Source organism: Conger conger, chromosome 4, assembly GCF_963514075.1.
Source record: "Conger conger chromosome 4, fConCon1.1, whole genome shotgun sequence".
Taxonomy (NCBI): domain Eukaryota; kingdom Metazoa; phylum Chordata; class Actinopteri; order Anguilliformes; family Congridae; genus Conger; species Conger conger.
This window is the reverse complement of record NC_083763.1, coordinates 4,484,871-4,498,852: the sequence shown is the minus strand read 5'-3', so window position 1 is coordinate 4,498,852 and position 13,982 is coordinate 4,484,871. Positions and strand designations below refer to the sequence as shown.

Genomic DNA, 13,982 nt, shown 5'->3' with positions numbered 1-13,982 from the left:
CGATGAAACGGGCTGGAAAATGCATTTACGTAGTACATAAGGTACTTACCACTGAAATCAAAATAGTTACTGGGTAAATACCAGGTACTAATTAGGTAACTATTTTGATTTCATAGGTAAGTACATATGTTACTGGACTTTGTTTCATAGTACTACTTACCACTGCAATCAAAGTACTTACCTACCTAATTACTACACACTTAGCTGTGTCTTAACCCAGTAAGAGCTAGGTACTCAAAGTACTTACCTACCTAATAACGACACACTTAGCTGTGTGTTAACCCGGTAAGTGCTGGGTAATTAACGGGCTGTGAGATAAAGCGTTCCCGAACGAGCCCGCGCTCGATGAGACGCCGGGAGCGAAGCGCGTCAGGGCTGGGAAGGGCGCTCTTCGTCTTCGTTAGCGGGGGCGAGGGAGGCTACGCTCAGAGCCAGCCCCGCAGCCTGCCCCCGGGAGAGGCCCGGAAACTTCCTGGAAAAGCGGGCTCATCCTCCGTCTGGGCGATAACGAAGCGCGGCCCCTTTTCGACGGGCGCGTCAGGCTTTTTCCGGAAGCTTCCTCTGACAGCTCGGCGTCCTCGTTAGGCGCACACCGGCGGCGGGCTCCTCTCCTCCCGTCAGGTTTAATGGGGCCCCAGATTTTTGACAGGCCGGTTCTGGGTCTCAGGTAAACACAGGGCCGCAGCACAAGCAGTCCACCGCCAAGCACTTGCCTTCTCTCCGATTTCGGCCCTGCCCTGGCCCGAGGGACCGGTGCCAGGTTGTCTCCGCTGGACGAAATTAGGAAATTGTGTGCGTAACTGGAACTGAGACGGACAGAGAGAGGGACTCAGAGGTGCCCGGAGACGTCAAGCCGGCCCGCTTCGACTCCTTGTCGTGTCATCGCCCCTAATGTCGGAGGATCGTGGGTAATTGCCTCCTTACGACGCTCCGCACAGATGGCCCGGCTAATTCCGCGCACCGCAGGCGAAACGCCCTCTACGCTCGCCTGGATACCGCCGCGGACAAACAGACACGTCCGCCATATCCGGCCCTCTCCCCCTCCGCCCTCCGCCCGCCCGCCCCTCTCCGCATGCTCTCTCCATCGCTCTCCGCTGAGTAAATACCCGCTCGCTCAGAACCCTTTCACCGGGTGAACATACAACCTGCAAATGAGGCCACTGCACTGCAGGGATTACCTTAGTGCTGCCCTTCGCCCAAGTCATGAGTGATCACAGACAGACAGACAGACAGACAGACAGACAGACAGACAGGGCAGACAGACAGACAGACAGACAGACAGACAGGGCAGACAGACAGACAGACAGACAGACAGACAGACAGACAGACAGACAGACAGACAGACAGGGCAGACAGACAGACAGGGCAGACGGACAGACAGGGCAGACAGACAGACAGACAGACAGACAGGGCAGACAGACAGACGGACAGACAGGGCAGACAGACATACAGACAGACAGACAGACAGACAGGGCAGACAGACAGACGGACAGATACTTCAAGCTTCCGCGATGTGATGTATACACAAGTGAAACAGATCTTTCGGGGGGAATTTTTGAAGGGCGGGGACTCGATTTGACCGATGTCCAATGAGGATGCACGCTGCTGCGTGAGAAGGATATTGATTGGAGGGGAATGGAAATTTACAGGCATTTGATGGACATACACGCCCACTTACACAATGATGTAAAATCGAAATTAAAATCGTTTTCCAGGAAGCGGATAGAAAAAAACATTGGTGCGAAAATACATTATTTACATTATTATACAGTATTAGAATTTAATTAATTTCTGGAATATACTATACTTTATATTTATATTTGTGTTCGTATGCTTATGAAGAATTGACTAAACTGGGGATAAAGTACACTTTAATTTCAGCTGTAGGAAATTACAGAAATTATAGAAATGAAAGTTATCGATTGACAGTCTGTCCTCTCTCTCTCTCCCTCCCTCTCCCCCCCTCTCCCCCCCTCTCTCCCTCCCCCCCCTCCCCCTCTCTCTCTCCCTCCCTCCCCCCCCTCTCTCTCCCTCCCTCCCCCCCTCTCCCCCTCTCTCTATCCCTCCCTCCCCCCCTCTCCCCCTCTCTCTCTCCCTCCCCCCCCCTCTCCCCCTCTCCCCCTCTCCCCCTCTCTCTCTCCCTCCCCCCCCCTCTCCCCCTCTCCCCCTCTCTCTCTCCCTCCCCCCCCCCTCTCCCCCTCTCTCTCTCCGTCCCCCCCCTCTCCCCCTCTCTCTCTCCCTCCCTCCCCCTCTGCCCCTCTCTCTCTCCCTCCCTCCCCCCCTCTCCCCCTCTCTCTCTCCCTCTCTCCCTCTCTCCCTCCCTCACTCTCCCTCTCTTTACCCTCTCTCCCTCCCCCCCCCCCCCCAGGGTCCCAGCCCGGGATGCAGAATTTTGGCGACCCGGGCGGTCCGTTGACCACCCCCCTCACCCCGGCCTACCAGGTGCAGCCCAACTCCCCCCACATGATGGCGCCCTACCCGCCCCCGCCCTCCTACTGCAACCACCCGCCCCCTCCGTACGACCAGGTGTTCAACACGGCGGAGAAGAAGTAACGCTAACCGGGGATCCGCGACAACAAGAGACATCATCGCCCCAAATACCCCCCCCTCACCCCACCTTCCCCTTAACTCTCCCGGTGACGTGTGCGGAGCGACCAGCCCTCCTCGGGGCAGGGAGGAGGAGGAGGACGAGGAAGAGGAAACTCCCGTTTGACGAGCTCCACGCACAGCATGACCCCTGACCCCTGACCCCCCCCGCGGGAAAGGGTCACCGGCGGGTAGAGGTCACATGACGTTTTGACGGACAGGCTGCAGCGCGGAGTGTGTGTGTGTGGGAAAGCCCAGCTGTATTTTTGACCCGCTCCTGTCCTCTCTCTGTATTTTTTTCCCCGCAATTTCTTCTGAAATTACACCTTACATGTCCAGAGAAAAGACCCCCGACGGACTGGAGGACGTGATTTTTCACCCCAGTGACTGACACTCCGGATGACCTCTGACCTGTAGACTTGGTGTAGGCCTTAGCGCCAGGAGTACCAGAGAATTAAACCTCTTCAATTACTGGGCAGTGTGTGTGAGCGTGTGTGTGTGTGTGTGTGTGTGTGTGTTTGTGTGTTTGTGTGTTTGTGTGTGAGGGGGGGGGGGGTCAGGGGGTTTCACTTGCAAGCATACTTTTTGTAAATACCCAGATGGAACACCAAGAGGTTTCAATGCTAGGTACGTTTCGGAAGACAGCAGTTGAGCTGTACAAATCTTTCACATGTACGTACGTTGTGTCACAATGATGGTTGACAGGTCGTGCTTTTTTAAGGACAATACATTTTTCCTCTTACAAACCCGGAAGTGATACGTCCTATACTCTGTAAGTGTTGACTGTGCCCAAAATGGCCCCAGAAATCAAACTCCAGTATCTCCAACATGAGGCATCTTTTCTGAAACAAACGCTAATTTACAGACTGGGACGCTCGTAAAACGATTGCAGTTAGATGCCATTTGTGTAATTCTGAACAGTATACGGTAAATCAAAAGAGGGTAAACTAATTTTAGCACACACACACACACAGAATCCCTGTGAACTAATCAGTGCATGGGTAGAGGGCAACCAAGAATGTCTGCCTAAAAGGGTTGAGGCCCTCGCAGCGAGGGGGAGAAGGAACCCATCAAAACGCGGTAACCATCTCGGGAAAAAACGCAAGCGAGTTAAGAATTTAATGGTTCGGAGGGTTTTTATGAAGACACTCAAGTCGCGTCGGAGTAATGAATTCCCCTCTGAAAGGTCACTGCCCCACTGACTCTATAACCCACTCACGCTGGGAGAGAAACCTGAGATTATTCATGAACGCACTCAGCGGGGATGAGGCAGTAGGGACGTAATTGCACAGCGACTGCGGTGGTGAAGGGGCCCGTCAAGATTTATCACAACCGTTACATTTGTCGAAATCTTTTTACAGACGGTGGCGAATTTGACAGGCCTGCTTTTATGCAATATTTTATGCACAGATAAAATGTCTGGTGCCGAAGTGACTAGGAAGGGTATATTTTCTCGCTTACGGTTTTTACAGAGTGGCTGCAGGATAAAATTGAACGGTTTGACCTAAAACCCTGGCCTGGACTAAAAAAACGACATAAAAATAAATAAGCCTGATGCGTGATGATTCAATTTGAAATCGTTAATCTACGCAATCGTTAAATCTTGATTGTGGAAATTCGACACACAAAATGGCCGAACGTGATCCTTGTTGAGCACCTCGTCACCAACGCGAGTCATCACAACACTTTTCGGGGACAGAAATGTAGTTTCAGCCGTTGAACAGCGTCTGATTGGTCCCTCTTTTCACCAAGGAGAGACAAGTGAATTTCATTGGACGTTCACCTTCAGTCCGTCTCCTCGTCTTTCTGAATCCGACTCTACTCGATATCTCCTCAGAGAAGCAAACACAGTTACCATGGTAAACTTAAGCACAACCGTTGAGCTGCAGACTGAACATAATTACCGAGGTCACGATTCAGACTCACCAAAATGCGTTTCAGAAAAGCTCTTCGAAATTCATGCTCAGATTCACAAGCGACTATGTTTGCATGTAGGCAATATTCTGAAGGCTTAAGGATTCAGAATCTTCTAACTATGAATTTGAACCTGCTATTTACAAATAGTTTCAGTATCCACAGGATTTTTTTATAGGAACTGAAAAATGAAGCGTTCTTCTTGTAACCACCACACAAGTATACAGCAGGACAGTTTAGCGTGGAGTTCTTGTTCAGACACTCAGCAGAAAAAGTTTATTTTAGTTATCTTGCAAAACAATGAGTCATAAGACATACAGTTTGATTGCTTGCTACATCAGTACTAGTAACTGTACTAGGAACTGTATATACTTTTGTGTCCAGAGTTGTTTGTAAGGTATGTGCATTCCAAATATATTGTTTATGTGGGTAATATAAAAATCAACAGAATATCCCATGCCTTCATTTGAAGCCGTCACATTTGGAACACTGTAAGACTGATATTTCAAACTCGTGGCCAGGTTTGTTTTTAATAACCGGACCACACATATAGTTATTGAACATATTAATACAATAATTCTGGTATGCATGTGAACGTGGCCAATTTTTTTGACTGGAATTCTAATTTCTGGAAAGTAGATTTTACCAGACATAAACTTTCCACAGTTGGCAACAGACTGCAAAACAAAACTTTCTTACCAGAAACAGAATATATATACAGAATATCTTTCATGTCTTGCACAAGTGCCAGGATAAGTTGGTCGGAACACACACTTTGACACAGTGTACAACAATGGAACAGCAACAGACTAGCTTGTGCCCAGCAAAATACATCACAGTCAGCAGCAATAACCTTAGTTTAACTTGTAAACAGAATAATTATGGAACCTTCTGCCTCCTATCTTTGTCGTTTGAAACGGTAGCTCAGAATAATTTGTCATGGGTGTGTAGACCGAGTCTCGTGTAGACCGTTTGTTGCAGGATACTTTGCACTTGTTCCAGTTGGCCTATCAAATTGGAGGCTGAAATTCAGCCAGTCGTACGACGGCGTACTGCTGAGTGGATTAACTTCAGCCTGTTGTTCGGTTTTTGGTGTCGTGTTTTAATACCTGATCGTTTTGTGTCCTTTCTTTCCAGTGCAGAGACAATGGTATATATGAAAACGGATGGGGATTTTAGGAGGAATTATGACATATTACGTGTTATTGTATTCCTTTGGATGTTGTTGCCCATACATTCGGCTAATATATTGCGTAATGATCAATTTACCTTTTTAATCTATGCAATTTGGAGATGGTTTCAGATGTAATTTGTAGCACTAGTTAGGATTTGCTTTCACTGTTGGTGGGGTGATGTCATCTAATTATGTTATTAAAAATTGAGGATATTTCCTGATTATGTACTAAAATAATAAAACTTCCCCTCTGTTGAGAACCATTATTGATTCTTCCCCCTTTCCTTCCAAGTGCATAATGAATACATGAAAAACAACCCCAGGCTTTATGCTTATTTTTTTCCTCCAAAATTGGAATGACTAGCTCTCAAACTGTCTTGTGGTAGGTGATGCAATATTAGCTGCAATTCTCTCTCCCCTGGTAAAGACACTGCACACCACACCAGTGCTCCTGTCAGCCAGTCAGTCTAGGACTACTTTTGAGCAAAACAATCTGTCTCTGATTAAGGTTACATCTATACACCTTTGTGTACTGTATGCACCTTAACATTTTCTTTGTGTGTGTCCCAACACATCCTGAATGAAAACTAGCCTACTGGGTAAAGTACTCGGAACTGGGACTCAGAAGGTTGGTGGTTCAGGCCCCAGTGTAGCCATGATAAGATCTGCACAGCTGTTAGGCCCTTGAGCAAGGCCCTTAACCCCACATTGCTCCAGGGGGGACTGGCCCCTGCTTAGTCTATTCAACTGTAAGTCACTTATGATAAAAGCATCTGGAATACCTGGAACGTAACATCATTTAAAACAGTGCTACTCCTAGCATACATGCAATTTTAACTTTTGATCACACTTCCAAAATGCCACTTTCATAAACCATAAAATATGCATACCGAGTATAAACAGGAGACTAGAGCATTGCATTTACATTTTTTTCAATTTAAAAATGCCACAACACTGACTTGATTTCTTATAAGAGGATCACGTGATATTGAAACGGTCACCACAGCCTGCAAAATGGTCTTGCGTTTTATTGAAAATTACATTTGTACAAAGCAATTCAGACAGCAAAGTACATACAACTTGTACTGTAGCAGTTTTTCTGACAATATTACAGAAAACGAGAATAAGGAAACACAAATTTCAACGCATTTTCCTATTTGAAATATAGACAGTGGTGAGGAATCACACATGGTTGTTATACATTAGGTTAAATTCAAGACGAAACAGCACATACTATCAAGACCACTACACGAGAAATACTGCATCACTCCCCAGAAATGACCTTCCATATTTGGCACTATCGGCTATCCGTGTCGGGTGGCCATCTTTTTGACGGGAGATAAGTTTGTGCCCATCTTGCATATAGTATTACCACATAAAAAAAATTTAGAATGGCCTTTTCAACATAACTTAAAAAAAACAACAAAAAAACATTCCAATTAGTTAAATATATCTTCCGAAGAATGAGTTAATAAACCCCGTCATTACTGTGACCTCATTCCCAAGGATAGCCAGGCTTTGGTACACAACCTCTAAGTGCATCACTGCCGAATTCATCCGACTGAACATGCTAAAGCTTTCACCCAAACAACAAACTGCCATTTCAGGTCAGCCAATTTGTACCACTGCAGACTTTATTTTTTGGCTAACGGGTGTGTGTCCTCACACAGTGCCGATCTTGAAAGCAGTGGGCTCTTTCCAAACCCTTATTTTTCTCCTCTTTTATCTTTTACTTGCTACTGACCCAGGAATCGATCGAGGTACGCCGTCTTTAAGGACATTCCAACCCCGTTCGTTAAATGTTCCTTCTCGGAGATAGAATCCCCGTCTTTACTTGTCTTCTTTCAGGAAATGAGAAAAGGAGAAAAAACAGGAGGAAAATAAGGGATTGAAATGAGCCTAACGTGTGATGAGACTCACCCGCCATTTTGATTAGTGAGTCGTGAAGGTGATTCAGTTCAACAGACACTCAGGGCTGGGATTACTGGAGTTCACCCCATAGCGGAGAGCTCCACAGGGCAACCGTCTCAAGACGTAGCTACTGCTGCGAACACATCGACTCAGTCTGCCTGTACCGACGCAGTCAACCGACGATAAGTGAGGAAACACAAGCCTAGAGGATGTTTTATATCTGAGGGATGACAAACTACTGCCTGCATTGAGGTTTTACCACAGAGAAATTTACCATAGACGGCGTTTAGACGAGTGATCCAGAGTTCACGGACATTTGTGTATCAGTCAGAATTTTACTGAGACGGTATAATGAGAAATTCTCACAGAAATCAATTTTTGTTTTTGCTGCAGCGTGAATGATCAAGGCCCTTTTTGAATTCAAATGTATTCCCTAAATAGACTTCCTCTAGATTCCAACTGATGAGCTGAGACACTCGAGCAACTGAGAAACAGAAATAAAATGGAAAAATTAAGATTTTAAACAAGCACTCTGATTTAAAGTTAGTTTACAATTAGGGTGTAAATAACACAATCAGGAATAATTCAAGGGCAATACAACTATATCATTAGGATTGATGTCCCTAGTTGAAACTGTATCTTTGAACTGTATGTCATTCAAACTTTAAAAAAAACTACCTCATCTTATCCCTATTACCAAACCTAACACTTCATCAGCCAAGGAAACTGTTACAAAGTGAACTTGCATGAGACACAGTAAGTGTCATTTCACAGGACAGATTTAATTATGGTACAACAGCAAATGCATATTCCTTGTTTGAATATATTTTGTGAGTTCTAAGTAAATTACAAGCTTAGTCATTTAAGTCAGAGGAGCAAAAATGATTAAATAAGCCAGGATTCACGCAATTGCTGCGCACACACCATAAGATCAGCGCAACTGTTGGGCCCTCGAGCAAGGCCCTTAACCCCACATTGCTCCAGGGGAGATAGGCCCTTGTTTAGACTAGTCAACAGTAAGTCGATTTGGATAAGTGTCGGCTAAATACCGGTAATCTGCTGGCATGTCATACTCTTGACACGGATTTGAGTACGACGTGGATTTCATGAATAAGGACAACTCAAGTTAGACTTGCAAATACAATTTTGTGATTCCCAAGCTGTATACGCAAGACAAATCAGAAGAATAATGTGGAATGTAGGCCAAGTTAAGCACAAACAGAAACGGCAGTTGAATGCAGTGAGCGGAAGAGTGTTAACTGTGGTGTAAATGAGGGAAAGCAAGGTGTTGTTGCTGCTAACGGAGCTAAAACTCGACTTAATTACACTCCTTCAGGGGTGTGTCATGCACCTAGACACCTGCTTCTCAAGTACAGGCCAGCCTTAGAAACCACACAAAGTGAAGGTCAAAGGGCAAAACTGATCTTTGGTCACAAGAAGAGGTATATTAATTCCTCAAGACAGTGCCTTGTCAGGCTGCAGCTAGATTCAATTGAATATTTGTTCACATCTTTATGCATGATGTTGTGAATTTGATTAGTGGTCGTACAGTGAAATAGTGACATTATAAGAGACATCCTGGTACATGGTACTTCAATTCTTTTTTTCTTTATTCAATCACAAAATACAGGATTCCTCTGTGTAATATGGAGTGAGTTTTCGGCACACAAGCACAGAATACAAAGAATTTGTAAATATCCGGACAGGACCGGACCAAGATCCTACAGCAGATCAAAATTTCCACCTGTGGAAGACAGGCCTCATCCAAAAATAAACAGGAACAAGATGGCACGCTACTGTCAAAACGAACCTCTTAAATTAAGAGGCCTGTGTCCTGGAAACCGTTCGAACGCTTCATCGATCCACCCCTTTCCCTGCTCTGCGGGTTTATATAGACCCAATTATACCAACGCCACGACGGTGGAAATGAGAAGGACAAACAGTACTGTGCAAAAGTCTTGGGCACCTGTATAACATTCTGTACAGATAAGACTCTTTAAAACAATAATTCAATGAAACGTCCTAAATAAAATTTTTTGGAAAATGAATATTTGGAAATCTCAGATGTGTTCTTATATACTAACACACACAAAAAAATAAACATATATATAATAAAGTCGAGGGTGCCTAAGACTTCTGCACAGTGCTGTACATTAACGCCGCTGAACCCTGGAGGGGAAGCAGGCCCGAGACACGCCCCACATCGTCCCCGAAATCAATCACCCCCCGACGGGCGAATAGGCGGAACTTCTTCCGAACCCGACTTCTAATTCTTCCTTTGCTTCCCGAGTAAACCAACGCATAACCGGCATTCAGCCAACGTTTGCTCTGTCACATAAACAACTGGGACGGACATAAAGAATGGAGCTATAGAATTCATAAATGTGATGCGCGCCCTGCTGAAAAGAACCGAGGCTCAAGCTAGATTTAGAAACCGCTGGTTGCTGGTCGACCAGTTCAGACCAGCTCTCAGCTCAATGTGGTTTAGCTGGTTGACCAGTTCAGACCAGCTCTCAGCTCAATGTGGTTTAGCTGGTTGACCAGTTCAGACCAGCTCTCCGCTCAATATGGTTTAGCTGGTTGACCAGTTCAGACCAGCTCTCCGCTCAATATGGTTTAGCTGGTTGACCAGTTCAGACCAGCTCCCAGCTCCACATGGTTTAGCTGGTTGACCAGTTCAGACCAGCTCCCAGCTCCACATGGTTTAGCTGGTTGACCAGTTCAGACCAGCTCCCAGCTGGACTTGGCTTGACCAGATCAAGCTATATTTCAAAACAGCCGGTAGGTGATTGACCAGCTCATACCCAGCTAGACCAGTTTTATGACCAGCTCAATTGGAGGTTACACCATTTCACCGTCACGTATTCAGCAGACTACGAACTATACACACAGCCACTAATATATTTAACAGGAGCTCACAGCTAGAATAATTCAATGTTTATTTCATGCATGTCGATTGCCAGGAATCACAACGGGCGTGAAGTCAATATCTGAAACGTACAAGCAAGGACAACAAACGCACGCTACGGCTATTAATGTGGCAGCTAAAAATAAAAATTATTGAAAGAGTACCGATTTAATAAAAGTTCCTGTACAACAGTGAAGATGGGATCGTACATAATTTAGTTGACTGTAGTTCCCGGCACCACGACGATGAGAGGCTGCAGATGGGAGTGGAGGCGTAGCGGCCCCAGGCTAAGCCGGCGGGAACGCAGCGGAAGCTCATGAGAAGTGAAGCATCCTGGGCCGGGTTAACGGTGAGTGAATTTAGGTGTGGCGGCGGCAGGCACCAGGCACACGCAGTTGCACACCGAGGACTGGGGGGGGTTTCGTGCCACGGTCCTGCCAAAGCTGAGTTTGGCCCGCGCAGGAAGGGGCCGGCATAATTGGGGTGACATTGGCTCAGGTGGTAGGAGCGGTCGTCTGGCAGTCGGAGGGTTGCCGGTTCGTTCCCGCCCTGGGTGTGTGGAAGTGTCCCTGAGCAAGACGCCTAGCCCCCAAATGCTCCCGACGAGCTGGTTGGTGCCTTGCATGAGTGTGTGTATGAATGGGTGAATGAGAAGCATCAGTTTTACAGCGCTTTGGATAAAGGCGCTATATAAATGCAGACATTTACCATTTACCATAATTGGGCCGCTCCGAGGAGGATTGGCACATACAAAAAAAAAACCCTCTTGAATCACGGCTCGAGATGATGCGCTGTGAAGAACGGGTTGCCGGGGAACAGGGCGTTAGCGGCGTTTCCTCGACTAACATGGGCGATTGAAATAAGCAGCGTACAATTGGCAACGAAATTGGGAGAAAAGAAAGGGGGGGGGGGGGGAAATTGGACAGAAAAAAATTATAATAATAGTGAAGACGCCACACATCTCGACACTGCGCAGGTATGGGAACTGTGATGGTGTGACGCTGGGGTGTCCACGCAGCGTTAGGGCCTAGCTCAGCACTGAAGCACTGGATTAAATTGATGAGGGCCTTATCAATTTAATGGGGCGGCCTGTAGCGTAGTGGTTAAGGTAAATGACTGGGACACGCAAGGTCGATGGTTCTAATCCCGGTGTAGCCACAATAAGATCCGCACAGCCGTTGGGCCCTTGAGCAAGGCCCTTAACCCTGCATTGCTCCAGGGGAGGATTGTCTCCTGCCTAGTCTACCTAGTCTAGACACTCTGGATAAGAGCGTCTGCCAAATGCCAATAATGTAATGTAATGTTAATTGAACAGCAAGTTAATTTGATTCGCTGACTCAGGCGATTTAGTCTAGGCTAGAACAAAAGGCTGGCCCCCACACCAACCCTTCTGAGTGAACATTCATCACCCCTTCTGTGTTCACGATAAGAGGGGAGGAACACAGCAGGGGTGATGAATGTCTTCGTAGAGTCGGTCCTAAAATGTTTGGGCTGTTGACATTTGACGGGTGACGCTGGTAATTGGGGGGCATTGTGGGTAGCTTCTGAATTCATGACACTCCCGTATGTACGCTGAACAACTTCACGCATAACCGTTAGTGCCGCACTTTCGCTTATTCATTTGCAGACAACAGCAATAACAGTCATCACAACTTTCAATAGAGGAGAGCGCTTTATTCCTCTGGGTAGGCAACGTCCTAAACCAAGTCTGAAACATTATTACACAAAGGCAAAATTGTCGAATGTAATCTTTACCTTCAAAAAAAAAAAAAAAAGATCCCTGACAATTTAGTACTCGGCAAACATTCTTCCTTTCAAGAAGAAAATATGGACTTGAGACCTGTTTGTTCTCTGCGAGTAGTTTCTGAAGCTTTACTGATTCTTAAGTGCTTTTCTTCTACTTTTAAGGGCGCACTCATCTCCCCAAATTACTTCCATCCAGATCTGCAGATGAAACGGCCACTCTTCCGTCGTAACCGCTTCCCACTCGAGAAATGACTGAATGCAGAGAGCTCTCATGAATACAGGCCACTGTCTGTGTTCAATCAATAACAGATCAGACACACCAGCCACCTGTAATTACCCGTCCTGTGATTTCCATGGATATTTTTCACAAACGCAGCGCGAACACTCACACGAGGCCTGAAGGACTGGCTCCTCTGACAACTGATTACTAGATACGGGGAATAATTTCTATCCAGCAACACGTCGGTACGCCGTGTAACAGCGAGGATTTAGCAGGAGAGGCTAACCGAGCTCACGTTCACACAACCCCGCATCCTGCAGCAACAACACGTTCCGGAGGCTAATTTCACCTCCGTTTTGGAGAACGGGTAACGACTTGTCAAGACGAGGCGCGCGTCGGGTGCGATCGTGCCTCGTTAGGAAAGCAGGTTCACCGCTAACAAAGCAGCGGGGGAATTCGCGATTACTCCACGGCTGGTGTTGAATCCACACTCATCCTCGACTTCGACTGAAAATTAAAAGTAGGACTTTTTCTCTCCTCAAAGAGAAGTGAGTTTAGCAACGAGTAAAATTAATTTGAATTTTTTTTGCTTAGTGATTAAAGCGTAGTAAATGTAAATTTGCCAGGTTTGAATGAGGCCAAACTAATCACACAACAACCAGAAAATATGGCAGAAATGTAATTTATCCATTTGCTGTTTTTTTTCTTTTTTTAATTCCTTCCTTTCATTCTTTAAACAGTGAGCCAAAGTAAAAGAAAAAAAAAAAACACATCTTATTTGTGTTCTTCGTTGTCGCTGTTAAGATGATTAAATTGAGCTATAATTGTAAGAGGGCACATTCCGTCACCAACACAGGTCCCACCATCTCCATGCACAGACAGACAGCAGTCACATGACTCAGGAGGGGGGGGGGGGGGCTAACAGCGTTACACAAAACACAGAGAGAAAGGGGGAGGGGTCACAGACAGGAACTGGGCGTGGCCAGAATAGGAACACTGCATTTTTTTGGAAGCATGCAGGGGTAAGATCCACCATGGGCATTTTGGGGAAAAGGGGGGGCGGAGGTGTGGGGTGAGGGGGACGTGTTGGTAAGCAGACTCAGAGAGTCAGAGAGTTAAAGGCTGGAGGTTTATGTTTCTGAGTCCGTTTCTGCGGGGGGGGGCCGCGGGGGTTCCCGGGCACTGTGCTGTCACTCAAATCAAAGTCCCGCCCAGTGTCCACTTCCTGCGGGTCAGGGTCAAGGTTTACCCCCCCCCCCCCTCTCCCCTCCCCTCCTCCTGAAAGCGCAGGTCAAAGGTCAAAGTTGAAAGGCGGGGAAGCGGGAGTTCTCCGGTGCGGCCAGGTCGGAGAGATAATGGATGGCCCCCGCCATACCTGCAAACAAACACAAAAAGAAAAACACCATGTTGGCTTCATCTGGAAGAGCTCAGCCTGGCAATTCATCATTTCTAACAGCGAGCGTTTTCTAACAGCCTCGCGAAAAAGAAAAAAAAGATCTTGTTTTGCGCTCGCTCCAGGCACT

General features: G+C 46.5%; 2 protein-coding genes across 2 annotated transcripts in view; one reads left to right on the top strand and one right to left on the bottom strand.

The window, feature by feature from the left end:
* LOC133125758 (WW domain binding protein VOPP1-like) overlaps positions 1-2,694 on the top strand; it is a 74,365-nt gene extending 71,671 nt beyond the window's left edge. Inside the window, exon 5 of the mRNA XM_061237334.1 lies at positions 2,369-2,694. Within this exon, the coding sequence (XP_061093318.1) occupies positions 2,369-2,553 (185 nt within the window). The 3' untranslated portion in view covers positions 2,554-2,694. The remainder of the gene's footprint in view (positions 1-2,368) is intronic.
* A 3,993-nt stretch (positions 2,695-6,687) lies between these two features.
* lancl2 (LanC lantibiotic synthetase component C-like 2 (bacterial)) overlaps positions 6,688-13,982 on the bottom strand; it is a 48,949-nt gene continuing 41,654 nt past the window's right edge. Inside the window, exon 10 of the mRNA XM_061239905.1 lies at positions 6,688-13,834. Within this exon, the coding sequence (XP_061095889.1) occupies positions 13,758-13,834 (77 nt within the window). The 3' untranslated portion in view covers positions 6,688-13,757. The remainder of the gene's footprint in view (positions 13,835-13,982) is intronic.